Genomic DNA, 16442 nt, shown 5'->3' on the forward strand with positions numbered 1-16442 from the left:
GATTCCCGGTGGGAAGGTTAGCTGCTCACATCGATGCTCAGCTGAAAATACAGCACGACTCTGCTTGCATACTTTCTTTGGCTGCATTGAAAGTCTTGCTGCATTACATATCGTATGTTGAGTTTTAGTAAACATGTATTTAAAATAATATTTAGACATAATTATTTTAAAATAAATGGCTGTCTACATTTCAGGTATCGGATTTGGTAATAATTTTGAATTATGACAGAGCAGTAGAAGCTTTTGCAAAAGGTGGTAACCTAACACTTGGAGGGAATTTGACCGTGGCAGTTGGGCCCTTGGGAAGGTGAGCACTCTGAAATCCCTTTTGAGCAGCTCTTGGATAGTGAAGGCTTTAAAACTATATTGTTTTCCATTAAGAGAAATGAATTAAAATGACAGAAGTTTATGATTTACACGTGTCCCAGAGGATTTGAGGCTGCTTACAAATAAGAAATATACAAAACACAAGCCATTGTGATAAAATGAGAAAATCTGAAGCTAAAACACACAAAAAGAAATTAAATATTTCAGAAATGCAGGCTGTTGTATCTACAGGAATCAACATAAAATTTACCTTTAAGCTTTGAAGGAGCCAGGTCGAGTCAATTTTAATTCACTGAGAAAGGACAGCGTTGATCAGGGAAAAAAAGGGTTTTTTTCAAACTAAATTATGAAAAATTGAAATGGAAGTGTTTTACTTGAGTGATGCTTACAATACTTAAAGTGTATTTCCTTCTCTATTAATCAATAACTATTCTTGAGTTAATTGAGCAATTAAATATTTTAACCCCAGACTGTTTATAGAAGTTACTCAGTAAAATCATTTTAAAATGTTTCTAAGTTCCACGAAAATACTCACTGTAAAAAGAACCACAGTCTTTTACTCTTGAGGTATGTTTCCCTGTTTTAGTGAAGGAAGACAATATGGGAAAATATCAGCGGTACGTGTGTTCTCCACATGCATCACACTGTGCTACAGCCACCTTACCTTCTATGTACTTGCCATGAACTGTCCGTCCTCTAGACCACTTTGAACACACCTAGCTTAGGCCAGCAGGAAGTAAAATATGTAAAAATGATTGAAGTTGGGGATGGGGTTGGTGGTGTGATGAATTGGGAGATTGGGATTGATGTATATATATATATATATATATATATATATATATATATATATACACACTAATATGTATAAAATAGATAACTAATAGGAACCTGCTGTATAAAAGAAAAATCAAATAAAATTTAAAAAAAGAGAAAGTCCTATGGACGTGACCTCATTAGATATTCAATAAATAATATTTCCCCCCCCCAAAAAAAATGATTGAAGTAAGTGCAGAGCAAGATCCTTCTTTTGGGTTAGAAGTACAGTGCCAAACAGTCATCTTTAAGTGAAGATGCTCACAGTTCTGTGATGCAAAGCCTTCTGTTTTGCAGGAATTTAGAAGGAGATGTCTCCCTAAGAAGCTCAGCTGCTGTCTTTACTTACTGCAAGTCAAGGGGCCTCTTCGCTGGCATATCTTTAGAAGGTAGCTGTTTGATTGAGAGGAAAGAAACTAACCGAAAGTAAGTGCAAGGCAAATAATTTTAATTGATTTGAAAAACGTGCGATGAGAAAATAATACTTTGTAGATTCATGTCGTTCTTAAGAGAGTACAGAGTACCTTTGTACAGGCAAGTCTGTTGGCACCGTTTTTCCAACAGCATTTGCTCACTTTATGTCTCTGCATCACATTTCGGTAATTCCTGCAATATTTCAAACGTTTTCATTATTACTACATTGGCTATGGTGATCTGTGATCAGTGACCTTTGGTGTTACTATGGTTATTGTTTGGGGCACCAGGAACTGCACCCCTATAGGATGGAGAACTTAATCAGTAAATGTGTGTGTATTCTGATGGCTCCTCAGACTGGCTCTTTCCACTCACCACCACCCCCTGCCCCCAAGTTTCTGTCCCCCTCCTCAGGCCTCCCGATTCCCTTAGACACAACAATATTGAAATTAATAACCCTACAAAGACCTCCAAGTGTTCAAGTGAAAAGAAGAGTTGCACGTCTCTTACTTTAAATCAAGAGCTAGAAATGACCGAGCTTAGTGAGGAAGGCATGTCAAAACCAAGATGGGCCGAAAGATAGGTCTCTTGTGCCAAACCGTTAGGTAAGCTGTGATTGCAAAGGAAACGTTCTTGAAGGAAATTACAAGTGCTCCTCCAGTGAACACACAAATGATAAGAAGGCGAAACAGCCTTATTACTGATATGGAGAAAGTTTTAGTGGTTTGAAGACCAAACCAGCCACAACATTGCCTTCAGCCAAAGCCTCATCCAGAGCAAGGCCCTAATTCTTTTTAATTCTGTTCAGGCTGAGAGAGGTGAGGAAGCTGCAGAAGAAAAGTGTGAAGCTAGCAGAGGGGGACTCCTGAGGCTGAAGGGATGCAGCCGTCTCCATAACATCAAAGTGCAGCGTTCCTCAGGAGAGGTTTCCTACTGTTAGGCTCAGCCTTTGTCTTTCTTCCATAAGATAGAGACCAATTTTGATTTAAAAAACGCAAGATTTGGAAGTATCCTAACAGGTGACGAGGAACTTCCACTTTAAACTGGCATCTGGCTAATTTTTCCCAAAACTGCTCTTCTGTATTTCCACGAAAATATGTCTAATTGCCCAGAAAAAGATAAAAAGCTAAGACTGAGAGGACTAATTCTAGAACCTGGCAGGAATCCCACTAATAGTGACCCTGACAGGGCTGGCCCTGCTGGTGGTGGACACACGTCTGCCGCTTACAGCAGACTTGAGAGAAGTTGAGTACCAAGTCTGCGGTGCCTGTTTACCCAGAATCCCACAGCACATGCAGAAACGTTCGGTGCAGACCTCAACAACCAGAAAATAGGAGGAATCGGGGGGAAAGTAAGGTTCGCAGAACTCTCCTTCTTGAAAAGTCAAGAGAAATGTTTTTACTTCTGGTTTTATTAATTTGAGAAATTTAAGTTAAGAATGCTTTTAGAAATTTGTGATTCTAGGCCTTTGGAAGATTTTCCAACTAAAGTTTACCTAAATCCTGGATAAACTAAAACAAATATACTTCTTAATCAGTTGCAGGGCTTCTAAACATGTAAGGCAAATCCTTACATAATTTTGGTACAAGTAAACATTTTAAGGAGACTATATGTTAGCACCACTTTTATAAGAAACTTAAAAAGTAAAAACCTATAAAGATGCATAGGTATGTGATTGTAATTATATGTGTATTAGTGTTTATATAAATATATGTTTATTATATGCATTTGTATATAAATATTCTATATATGTTTTTATGTATAAATGTATGTATATGTGATGTGCTTTTATATAATTGGGAAAAGGATATAAATATCAGACCATTTATGGTGATTGCCTCTAGAGGTGAGCTTGGAGAGGTGAATTTAGAGGCTTTAACATGGGTTATGGCTTGTAGTTAGTGTTTGAAAAGTAGTATCTATGAAGTGCTATATGTGAGTAAGTCACACACACATACACACGTGTGTGTCCTACATTTAACTCTAGAAAAGATCTATGTCTGCAAAAGAAATATTCTTAATATATTTCTTATTAGATTTTATTGCCAAGACATTCGAGCTTATGACATTTTATTTGGAGATATACCACGGCCTGCTGAAGCAGAAGATCTTTATGAAATTCTTGATTCTTTTACTGAAAAGTATGAAAATGAAGGACAACGAATCAATGCAAGAAAAGCAGCACGGGAGAAGAAGAAGGCTTCTGTAATAATGCTTGGTTTTTATATTTTTCTTAGTAGCCACAGAAAATTTCTTTATATAGAACATTCTATCCTTGATATCAGGTTTCTAATAACCTACTACACTTCCCTTGTAATTTCATTAACATAAAGTTCTTGTGAAAATGTCATAAAACCTTGCCAGTCATCTATGCAAATTTCAGGAAGAAACATGGTTTTCCATGATTGCATTTCTGTAAGGATAGAACTTTATAATATTAATTAATAATACTAATAACTGCCGCTAGCCCAGGGCCTTGACGTGTAGAGGGTTTTGTGCGCCTCGTTCAACTAGTTCCGCACCTTTCGGAGCCATGTGGCCCTTTTGGGGTCAGTGCATCGCTTTGTTCCACCTGCGCGGTGGAGCGCCGGGATGAGGGAAGCTTCCGGTTATAGACGTGTGTCCCCTGCCATCACCCGCTTGTTGTCCAGTTCAACCAGATGTGGCCCAGAGCAGTACGTGTGCTCTGTTAATGAGTGCATAGGATAACGTTTGCCGTGTACACCCATCAGGGGTGGGGCGGGGGGAAAGCCTTATATGCTCCTAAGTAAAAACAGTATTAAAATCACGTGCATTTTTTTTTGTTGTTGTTCCTCCCAGGCTAAAGAATTGCCTTCAAAACCATTGTCAAGACCACAGCAATCGTCTGCAGAAGTACAGCTGAATTCTGGCTCTCAAAGTAAATATTTGTGTTGCAATTCAAATACATTTATAATTAAGTAATCGTGAAATATTATTAAGAAATCAAGCTACATTTAATGATAGATCTAAAGTCATTACTTTAGCGTCAAATAGAAGAACTAACGAGTATTAAAGAGAGAAAAACAAATGCTCAGCCTCTTCGAAACACACAAGGCAAATTCTCATTCCTGTAATTTGTGAAAATGTCTATTCTCATTCAGAAAATGCTTTTCCCAATTGACAAAGTGATTTATCTTTAAAGTTTTTCTTTTTTTGTCATTTCTTCCAAAGACAATTATCCTGCTAATTTGAAATGGAAACAAATAAGTCTATTTTTCTCATATACACATAGATGTATATTTCTGAATATTAATTTGACCATACATTCTTGGGAGCTCAGGGTTTCATAAGGTGGTTTTAAAATAGGATAAATTCGTGAAGCAGCAGGTTTTTGGCCTTTACACCTCTTTCCGTCACTCATTTTTATGACAGTCGCTCTTGGAATTCTGCATTTCATGTATAGAGGTTACCAGTAAATAGCAATATATTAAAGTAGACAATGTCTCTTGTAATAATTAACTGTTCTGCAAGTGGCTTTGGGCTGGCTTTTGAGAGCACAGTGATGAATCTAACTTGTCTCCTCCTTTAAAGAACTTTCCTTCTAGGAGCAGAGATATCACAGGTGGAAAAGTAACTGCAATCACTGGAAGGAAGTACAGTTGACCCTTGAATAGTGCAGAGGTTAGGGACGCCAACCCCTCATGCAGTCAAAAATCCATATATAACTTCTGACTCCCCCAAATAGCCCATTGCTGACTGGAAGCCTTAGTGATAACATGAACAGTTGATTTACACGTATTTTGTATGTTATATGTGTTACATACTATATTCTTATATCAAGTAAGCTAGAAAAATATTATTAAGAAAATCATAAGGAAAAGAAAATACATTGATCATACTGTACTGTATTTATTTATACCATAAGTTTACATTGTCTGTTTACAAGATGAATTGTCTGTCAGTACATACATCAATATTGTCTTATATGATACAAAAAACTGTAAATGTTATATGTATTACTAACGCTAGACATAAAAAATGAAAAGATAATAGAAAAAGAAATTCGTATTTACAGGTATAATGATTCATGCATTGATAAAAAAGAAGCAGCAATATGACTGCTTCACGGTAGCCTAGCCTATACACTAATGAATGAAAAGTTATGAAATTTTTATGGCACACAGTATGACAGCCATATTGATAATACAGTATTAGAAACATTGTTACATTTTTTTAAAACCACTTACATGTGATGAAGACTGATAGTTTCTCTAATTATGAGAGAGAGAGAGAGAGGCATACAGTACAGCAATGTAATTCTTTGAAAGCCAAGTTATAAAACAGTAAGAAAACTAACACATTATTAATTTTGTATTAAACATGACTCACCTTATGCCTGTGTGAGGATAGGCTATCCACTTCGATACACGTCTTGCCCATGATGTTCCGCACGATGAACACTTAGGCGATGATGGCGATAACACAAAGACGTCCCGTACAATTATTAGATTTTCACATGCGGACATTCACACATACACCACAGAAAAGTTTATTAACTGAACAGCATGATGGTTATTTACTATTCATTAAGTGGAGGTGGGTCATCATAAAGGTCTTCATCCTCCTCATGCTCACGTTGAGCAGGCTGAGGAGGAGGAGGGTTCGTCTCAGGGGTGGCAGAGGTGGGGGAGGGGCGGGGGGAGGGGGAAGCAGGAGAGGCAGGCACACTCAGTGTCACTCGATGGAAATACATCGTAATTTCTGTCTGACATTTTTGCTTTTTCATTTCTCTAAACATGGGTCTATAGGATACCAGTCCTCCTTCCACTGTTTGCTTTAGTTTCAGTGCCTGCATCGTACACGTTAAAAGCAGGCTTGAATAATCAGAACCCTCTTCCGGATTGTCTGGTGTCAGCTTGTTTCTGGCACTGCTTCTGTGTCTTCTTCCTCATCGACTGGCACTGGTTCAGAACCTCTCATCTCCATCTAGTCGTCTTTTGTTAATGTCTCCGGTGTGGTGTCTATTAGCTTTTGAAATTCTCCAAGATCCGTATCTTGAAACCCTTCACAGCAACCCCCCGCCCCCATCTATTTTGCCATATCTACAATCTATTTCATGATTTCCTTGATTGGCTCTGTTGTAAATCCTCTGAAGTCATGCACGACATCTGGAACAGTTTTCTCCAGCAGGAGTTTATTGTTTCAGGATTGATGGCTTTCATGACTTTTCCTATAAGAAATAGCATCTTCAGTGGCGTAATCCTTCCAGACTTCCATAATGTTCTCTTTATAGGCGTTTTCTTCCATAGCATCAACAGTTCTTTCCATAGAGTACCATGTGTGATGAGAGCCTTTAAAGGTCTTGATGATCCCCTGATCTAGAGGCTGGAAATAGAGACGTTGTGTTTGAGGCCAAGTGCACAACTTGGTGGTCTACTCATGGAGTTGAACTCACGGGGTTCTGGGGGGCCGGGGCATTGTCCAATATCAAAAGAACTTTAAAAAGCAGTCCCTTACTGGCAAGATACTTCCTGATTTCAGGGACCAATCCAGAAAAAGGGTTCTCACGGTCCAGGCCTTCTTTTTGTACAACCAAAAGATGGGCAGCTTGCGTTTATCTTTTCCCTTCTAGGTTTGGGGTTTAGCAGTTCTATAGATGATGGCAGTTCTGATCATAAACTCCACTGCCTATGCACAAAAGAACAGAGTTGGTCTATCCCTTCCTGCCTTAAATCCTGATGCTCACTTCTCTTCCTTCTTAATAAATGTCCTTGGTTGCATTTTTCTCTCCCAGAATAGGGTAGTTTCATCTGCATTAAAAACTTGTTCAGGCAGATGTCCTATCTCCTCAATGATTTCTTTAATGGCTTCTGGGAACTTGTCTGCTGCCTCTTGGTCACCAGAAGATGCTTCTGTTATCTTGACAGTATTTAAGCAGATAATTCACTAAAATGATCAAGCCAGCCTTTGCTGGTATTTAATTCTCCAGCCTTAGATCCTTCACCTTCTTTTTGCTTTAAGCTCTCATATAATGACTTTGCTTTCTCTTGAATCATATTAGAGTCGATAGCAATCCTGCACCCACATAAAAACTGCATTTTTAATACAAGATAAAAAGGTTTCTCACAAAAGATGCAAGGTTTATGTGTCTGTCGGTGTAGCTGCAGCAACAGCTTCATGAATTTCCTTTTCTTTAAAAAAAATTTTTTTTTGATGTGGACCATTTTTAAAGTCTTTATTGAATTTGTTACAATATCGTTTCTGCTTTATGTTTTGGTTTTTTGGCCACAAGGCATGTGGGATCTTAGCTCCCCAACCAGGGATCCAACCCGCAACCCCGGCATTGGAAGGTGAGGTCTTAACCACTGGACTGCCAGGGAAGTCCCTCCTTTTCATTTTTTACAACGGTTCTTACACTGAATTTATTTACGTTGGAATAGTGGGGAGCTGCAGCTGCAGACTTCAATTTACAGTATACATCAAGCAGTTCAGCTTTTGCTTGTAATGACTTTTCTCTGCTTCTTGGAAGCACTTCCAGGACCACTAGTAGCACTTTGTATGGGTCCCATAGTGTTATTCAAGGTTTACATCGTCCCCAAAATGTAAGAACAACGATTCAGTTTGAAATATGGATGTTAATGTTGGTATAGTTAGTTAAGTCTGATGAGCAGTAAATACTTTGTAGATTAGGTGATTTACTTTTTTTTTTTTTTTTTTTTTTGCTTTCAACAAAGCTGAAGAGAGACTTAATGGTGCTGTTATCTGAATTTATAATAAAAATAGTAATTAATATTATTATTATATATTATTTTAAAAATCACATAGCTGCTTATCACCAAAATAAAAAATTATAATAGTAATAATTTATTATTTCATAAGTAATATTTTATTATTGCTATTGTTTGATGATAGATCACTATGCGATTTTTTTTTTACCTCTATCTTAGAAGGGACATAAAAAATTCTGTTACATTCCTATAAAATATCTCTTTCTTGCCCTCTCTAGTTTTTATAACAACCAGCTTTCTTAACACCTAACACCTATATCTTTAAAAAAGAACACTGAAATACAATTTAATGTTGAAACTATGTCATTCCAGAAATAATAGTCATCCTGTGTATATGAACTAATTTTTAAATTGTCCACTTATTGAGATGCATTTCAAATAACCTTTTACTTCCCTGTTTAGTAAATTAACAAATTCATACTATATTTAAAGTTTTGATCAATGTGTGCTAATAATGATTATGATAACTCAATCTATAAGAAATTATTTAGTAGATGATCGTGTTACATAAAATAAAATTTTAAAAGTAAATTTATGTACAAATTTGTGTTGTAGAAACTTACATAAAGTACAATATTAATACATTGCTAGAAAATCTTTGGGACAAATTAAATGAAAATATGATTTAACGGTTAAAACTTAAAAACATCTTGTTGATTTTCTTTAATGAATGCTGATGGGTTCAGATCACTATCATATTTAGATCCTTTTATCCAAAAAGGGAGTGATATGAATGTTTAAGTAATTGATATTGAAATATGCTAAAAAGTACACCCTTAAGCTTACAGTTAACAATTTTAGGTATCAATTTAAAAACATACAAGTGAATACTTGCTGTTTAAAAATTACTTCAGATGTTAAGCAAGCAAGAATGTCTGAAAATCACTGGCTTGGGGATTATAAATTTTCTTATTCAGGTATTTTCTGGAAAAAGAGTTGTCTGTGTTTTTCCTGAATGTGTAATTGCAAGGCCATGAGTTGTAGTTTATGTGCGTCTGGTCATACGGATATCAGACATTTACCATCTGCCTTACGTTTGGTCTATTTTCAGGTAGAAAATAGGAATACCTGAGGAATATTCAGGTACTCCTCTTGATTTAAAGATGATAAAATAATGATATTTCTATCAGAGTGATTTAAAATATTTACTTAACGAGAACAAGCTTTGACATTCTTGGGTATTTTATATACTATATACTAATAAGTTTTCTAAATGTTCCCCCTCTTTTATTTATCTATTTACTTTTTTTCAGGTAACAGAAATGAATATAATCTCTATCCTGAACTTTCCAGCTACCGTGAGAGAGTCGGTAAGTAAAAATATCTCTGTTTTCAAAATGATTCATAGCCATCTTATAATTACAAACTTCCTAATTAATCTAGCAGGTTGTGAAAATATCTGGGAAGTTGTTTAGCACTGCTTCTTTGATTTATGGGATATCCACGTTATCTTGAGAAGCACTTCATTTAAAACATGCTCTGCACAGTTAGAATGATTAAACTTGATAAGGTCAACAGACAGGCTGGACTTGCTTGGGGAAGGGGACCCATTGGGACCTGAGGGATAAGGGACATTAGCTACAGTTGAGCAGAGGCTGTGGTCCATCCCCACCCTCCCAATGTGGATCCCCCCCAAGAAGGCCTTGGCAAAGTGACTCTGGGAAGTAGGGTTCCTTTTTTCAGATTTCTCTAAAGCCTGTACCTGTAGTATAGATGCCTAATAAATATTAGAAATATCTCTTAAAAAGCAATAATGGGGCTTCCCTGGTGGCGCAGTGGTTGGGAGTCCGCCTGCCGATGCAGGGGACACGGGTTCGTGCCCCAGTCTGGGAAGATCCCGCATGCCGCGGAGCCGCTTGGCCCGTGAGCCATGGCCACTGAGCCTGCGTGTCTGGAGCCTGTGCTCCAGAACGGGAGAGGCCACAACAGTGAGAGACCCGCGTACTGCAAAAAAACAAAACAAAACAAAACAAAGCAATAATGGAAAATGTCTAATAATAAGAAACAAAACCCTAACTGGGCTCTGGAGACAGAGGCTCTGACTTACAGCCAGTACTCTCATTCACTGGCTGTGTGATCCAAACACAATGTTACTTCCCATGGTTGGGTGGTTGGGTGGGTTTTGCTTTTATATTTGAGGGTAGGACAAGTTAAATGGTATAAACAGTACGTAATAAGTTAATATAAATATTAATTTATTTTAGTTCTTTCTCAAAATATAAGAGATTCTGAAGAAGAAAATGTAAGGAAAGATTTAAAGTCTATTTAAAAAATAAATCTTACTTTACATTACCGTATGAAATGGTTAAATTCATACCAAGGACTTCCTTACACCTGGTCTATCAGGCTTGCAGGGAAAAGTCACAACCCACAGTCCTGAGGCTCGAGTTGAAAACGCATTTGAGCAGGACATCTGGCTCCCCACAGCCTGTCCCATGCCCACAGACGAGCTGCAATTTTGCACGGGCATAACGATAATTCTCCAGATTGTATGTACTTTTGCTTTGCACCCTTTGGAAGCTCCAAACCACCTAGTCATCTGGCCTCTCGGTGAAACAAGCCTTGAGCGTCCACAGCCCCGTTTACTGGGGTGGTTTGTAACTGAAGGTCTGTACCTCCTCGGTCAGCCTCCATCATCATCTTCTCATCCACCCTACGACTGTCAGTAACACTTTGGGCACAGTGGACAGCTCTCTATTGTGGGACTGTGCTGTGCGGGTTTTAGCAGTACCCATGGACTAAGCCCACTCGATGCCAGTAGTACCCCTTCCCCAGGTGTGACAACCACAAATGCCCCAGACTTTGCCTTTTGAGAACCGCTGGTCTGGTGGCCTCGCCTGGTAGCCTCATCCGGCTCACTTGCCATTGACCCTTACACTCCTACCGAGGACGTGGTCACCAAAGTTATAGATGCCACATGTAGCCTGGAGGGACATAGGTGCTAGGATCAAGTCAGACACCCAGCTCATCACTGCAGTAAATGTGAAACAAAACCAAAGCTGTGTTCTCTTATTTCTGGTTGCTTCTTGAAGGGGACCTTCCAAAGGCTGAGATTCTTCTTCTGAGTCATGTCTTGGGCCAGATGTGTTGGCTACATATGGGTTACATTATGCAGGCTCCGCTGAGAAGTAAAATAGCAGCATCCCGTGGACGCAGACTTGCTAATTATGAGCCTCAGAGCAGCTGCCAATCACCAAAGCTGATTGTAATCTGTTTCCTGTTAAGCATAGCCCTGATTTGGGAGAGAAAAATAACCTCTATTTGAATTAAACTTGAATATTTTGATGAAAGTGGTCAATTGCTTCAGAGATCCTCCAGATTTTTTTTGAGCGCAGGAATATAAAACTTGAAGGCATATATTGCTCAAAAGGAAGGCGTCTGTGAACACTGGCTGCTGTAGTGACCCAGTGCGCTTTGTGTCCATGGTTTCCAGGGTGGTCTCCCTTCCTGGAAGAACATATCTCCTTGGCTCACCTTTTCTAATGAAGTATTTTGTGGGCATTAAACTTCTCCTTTTGGAAATTATCACAAATATTTACAGTAAAGAGGAACTTTCAGTCATTTTTAGCTTATTGAAGAACAAGCTAGCAGCAGGGCATGGCACTGGCCTGTGAACTGGTCCCTCCTGGGAGCACCTGCCCTTACTCGGGCCCGGCTCACTCCTTTGTTTTCATGTGAATGAACTTTGCCAACAACCCCTCAGCTCCCGACTGTCCTACACTCTTCCCAGGAGGTAGAGGGATTTGCCTGACTGGTGAGTTGGGTGAGGAGTTTGGCACTCCTCTGTCTGCCTCTCTTAGCCACATTCTTCACTAGCTCTACCAGCCATGACACCTCCCTCTCTGCCTCACCTCTGTTCGAAACTCGAGTGGGAAGAGGAACGTTGACTGTTGGCCTCCTCAAACCCAGCAGCACCGCCTTGTCCTCTGCTGCAACTCAGTACCATCTGCTTTGCCCTTATACCCATCTTTCCCATTATCTTATTTGGAAACCGCAATTCAGAGGCAGGGATCGAACCAAGTCTGTGACCCCCTCTGTCTTTTCTTTAGGTCATAATATCTTTCTTCCTCTAATTTATTCATCATAAAATATATTTCTAAAACTGCTAAAAACAAATTCAGTTATCAGTGGTTACCAGGGGTCCTCAGCATCGGATATTCTTATTATTTGTACAGTCTGGATAACTCAGTGATGCAGGAAAATATACTAGTTCTCCTTGAAAATCTGCCTAACAAAAGCAAAATGCACTGATGAATCTAAGTTCAGTCTGTTGAATGCAATTTAAGACTCATATGGTTGCTGAGGACCCTGGGGTATAATCTCAATAGTGATTAAGATTGTCTGGAGAAAGACTTCCGAGATTCAAATCTCACCCCCTTGGGCAAATCACTTAACATCTGCAAGTCTCAGGTTCATATTCTGTGAAGTGGGGATGAGGGAGCTGCCTCCTAGGGAGTGAGGAACGAGGGTGCTCATCACAGTGCCCGGCTCAGGGAACAGGAGCTGCTCTTATCATAGCCACACTGAATGACACCTGTTATCATGGTGATCACCATTCCTATGCATCTTTGATTTTGTGTACAAAATGTGTACATGTATGGCAGCTAAGATGGCTATGGCTTCCAGAACATTCTCTGATATTCACAAGCACTCTTTTTTTATGTGCTTCTTTCTATTATCCGAAATGTCTGGGAGACAAGAGGGGGAGGAGGAGTTACTCAAGGGTCTTCATTAATTAAGTTCAGTTAATTGAGATTGAGCTTTATATATGGAGGTTATAAATGTAATTATTGATAGAGGAAAATAGCTTTCAGAATGATTTTTTTCTTTAACATTAACTTACATTCTTCTGATCTAATCACAATGAGGCATGGCATTTCTGCACGTCCCATCTCAATGTAGTATTATAGCTACTTTTCAAAGTACATAGTAATGACTGTTCACTCATATGTGTTAGTAGTCATTTAACTGGTTTTGATTTTATCCAGGCTATATCAAAATTTTATTCTTTTAATGACACACTTTTAATCTTATTCCTTAAAATTAACAGGTTAAAAGTAAATACAGTATAAAATATAAAAATATACAGAACTTTTCTGTTTTATAGAAAAAAATTGTACCAGTAATATTGCTGATATAATTATACTCGTTATTATTAAAGTTATTTCTTTAGGAGAACTCAACTACATGGCACATGCTTTATTGAAAGAACTGTAGCACCATCTTGTGTGAGATACACATTCAGTGCTTCAGTAAATGTAGTTTAACTAGAGTGTTGACTATTTTCATTTCTTACTAATAGGCCAAGGTCACTTTATTTTTTCTTATTATAGTATTATAGGCTCAAATAAGTAACTGGATTTAGAATTTGGTTATTTATATTTTCAGTACATCTGTACTAAGATGCATTTAACAAGCATCTAATTGCACAAAATTATATGAAACATAGAAATACCAAATTCCATGTAGCTGAGTACCCAGAAAGTATCTGTTTCTTTATATTTCTTATGATGCTATACAGTTTGTAATATTTAATGTCTTTTACTCATGTTACCCACTCAATTCTCAAGGTATTTTTTTTCCCAATATGGGTTGAAGTTCTGGTTAAATATATGTCGACATGCTTCTTGATGTGCTAATTTGAATTTCATCTCTCTTTTGAGAGAAAGGAGCAAGTAAGTACAGAAATGAAAACAGCCATAAAAGCCTGGGGAAAAGAAGTGTCTACTGATGAAACAGCAAATGCATCCGAGCTGTAATCCTCATTATCAATGACCACAGAGCACGATTTTTAAGTTGAATCTTTTATGATACAATCAAGTGCATAAATATCAGCTTTTATCTAATAGCTATGATTCATTGAAGCTACCATGACTATTCTATTGAAATTGGAAAAACAATGATATTATCTTATAGTTTAGTCAAAATTTAAACAATTATAACCACAAGTATTTGCCAAACACATATTTAAGTACATAGCAATATGCAGTTTGACTTGTGTGGACTTAGGAAATGTTATTACCAAATATTTGCTCTCTACAAAGAAGAAAAGCGTAAGTTTAATAAAGTGATGAAAATCACACAGACCATGTGCTGTGAGTTCTGCTGGCCTCCAACATCAGAATACCAAGCCCTGAGTTGTTAATTTATATCTTACCTACACATCCAGTTTTTCTCATGAAAATGTGAATAAATACTTTTTTCTTGTTTCAGGCAATTTGAACCCATCTATAGCAGTGACAGCACTGTATTCTTTTGAAGGACAACAGCCAGGAGATTTGAGTTTTCAAGCTGGAGACAGAATCACAGTTATATCAAAAACAGATTCACATTTTGATTGGTGGGAAGGAAATCTTCGAGGTCAAACTGGCATTTTTCCAGCCAACTATGTTACCATGAATTAAAGTTTATATTATTTTCTTCTTTGAGGATTACAAAAAAAAATATTACTACACTGGCAGGATTTACTATTCAGTTAAACAATGTTTAGTATAAGTTTAAAAACACTTCTGTTTATTCCGTAAACTTATCCAGTATGTAAAAGATTTTGTTTATCTATCTATCTATATATATATATAGTTACATATCTTTAAATACTTTCCACTGATTTTTATCACATATACTATTTAATAGTTTAATATCCTCCAATTTATATGGTCACATTTCTTTTGTGTTCATTTTCAAACATCACTAAACATTTGATTTGGCTAGGTATATGATGACTTTATTTTATCTGGAGAATCTTAAGGATAGGGGCATGAATACCAATTTATATATTTGCAAAGTGACTAGAAAAGAATACATTGGCTTAAATAGTGTATTAAGCAATACTTAGAGTTGTAGGTATTAACTAGAATATTAATCCTTAAAAATTATCTCTATACCTTCAAAAATTATATGTAAGAAACACACTATGACAAAGAAATTCAACCACTATGCATTAAAAAATGATGACATCTGTTAACTTTCTTTCTTTATGAGGTTACGCTTGTTCATGGGTAGCAGTAAAATAACGTTATGTTGATATGGTTCCATTGTCCCTAAATAAATGTTTTTAAAATGCTAAGTTAACGTCTTGATTTTGTTTTTCTTATTTTCTTTTTGTAAAGTAACCAGAGGTCTGTGGTTGGTCTGGATGTTAAAACCCACCTCCAGGGCTTCCCTGGTGGCGCAGTGGTTGAGAGTCCGCCTGCCGATGCAGGGGACACGGGTTCGTGCCCCGGTTCGGGAAGATCCCACATGCTGTGGAGCGGCTGGGCCCGTGAGCCATGGCCGCTGAGCCTGGCGTCCGGAGCCTGTGCTCCACAAGGGGAGAGGCCACAACAGTGAGAGGCCCACATACAGCCAAAAAAAAAAAAAAAAAAAAAAAAAAAAAACCCACCTCCATGACTATGCTACTGACCTCTTTTTTTCAGCTTTATTAATATATAATTGACAAATAAAGTTGTAAAATATTTAAAGGGTACAACATGATGCTTTGAAATACATATGCATTGTGAAAGGATCCCCACTTAGTTAATTAACACATCCATAGTCTCACATATTTACTTTTTTGTGGGTGTGAGAACACTTAAGTTCTACTCTCTCAGCAAAATTCAATTGTATGATGCAATATCATCAACCATAGTCACCATGCTGTACACTAGATCCCCAGAACATATTCCTCTTAGAAACTGGAAGTTTGTATTATTTGACCAACGTCTCTTAATTTCCCCCACCTCCTGGCCCCTGGTAATCACCAATCAACTCTCTGTTTCTAGGAGTTTAGCTTTTTTAGCTTCCCATATGAGATCATACACTATTTGTCTTTCTCTGACTGACTTATTTCAGTTAGCATAATACCCTCAAGTTCCATCCATATTGTTGCAAATTCCAGGATTTTCTGCTTTTATTTATATACACCACATTTTCTTAGTCCATTCATCCATTGATGGACACTTAGGATTTTCTACATATAATAACATGCCATCTGCAAACAGAGATAACCTTACTTCTTCCTTTCCAATTTGTGTGCTTTTCATTTCTTTTTCTTGCCTAATTGCTCTGGCTAGGGCTTCCAGTACTATGCTGAATAGAAGTGGTGACAGTGGACATCCTGATCTTGGAGGGAAAGTTTTCACATTTTCACCATTGAGTATG

At 37.6% G+C, this 16442-nt stretch overlaps 1 protein-coding gene across 3 annotated transcripts in view; it reads left to right on the forward strand.

Annotated features, from left to right (window-relative positions):
• Window positions 1-15369, forward strand: part of SH3YL1 (SH3 and SYLF domain containing 1) — a 42027-nt gene extending 26658 nt beyond the window's left edge. For all 3 annotated transcript variants that reach the window (XM_081254296.1, XM_081254295.1, XM_081254297.1), the window contains 6 exons: window positions 195-307; window positions 1438-1566; window positions 3591-3759; window positions 4375-4453; window positions 9557-9613; window positions 14517-15369. In XM_081254296.1, coding sequence (XP_081110422.1) covers window positions 195-307; window positions 1438-1566; window positions 3591-3759; window positions 4375-4453; window positions 9557-9613; window positions 14517-14707 — 738 coding nt within the window. In that variant the 3' untranslated portion in view covers window positions 14708-15369. The remainder of the gene's footprint in view (window positions 1-194; window positions 308-1437; window positions 1567-3590; window positions 3760-4374; window positions 4454-9556; window positions 9614-14516) is intronic.
• The last annotated feature ends 1073 nt before the right edge of the window (window positions 15370-16442 follow it).

This window comes from Mesoplodon bidens, assembly GCF_964165515.1.
Source record: "Mesoplodon bidens genome assembly, chromosome: 14".
Lineage (NCBI taxonomy): Eukaryota > Metazoa > Chordata > Mammalia > Artiodactyla > Ziphiidae > Mesoplodon > Mesoplodon bidens.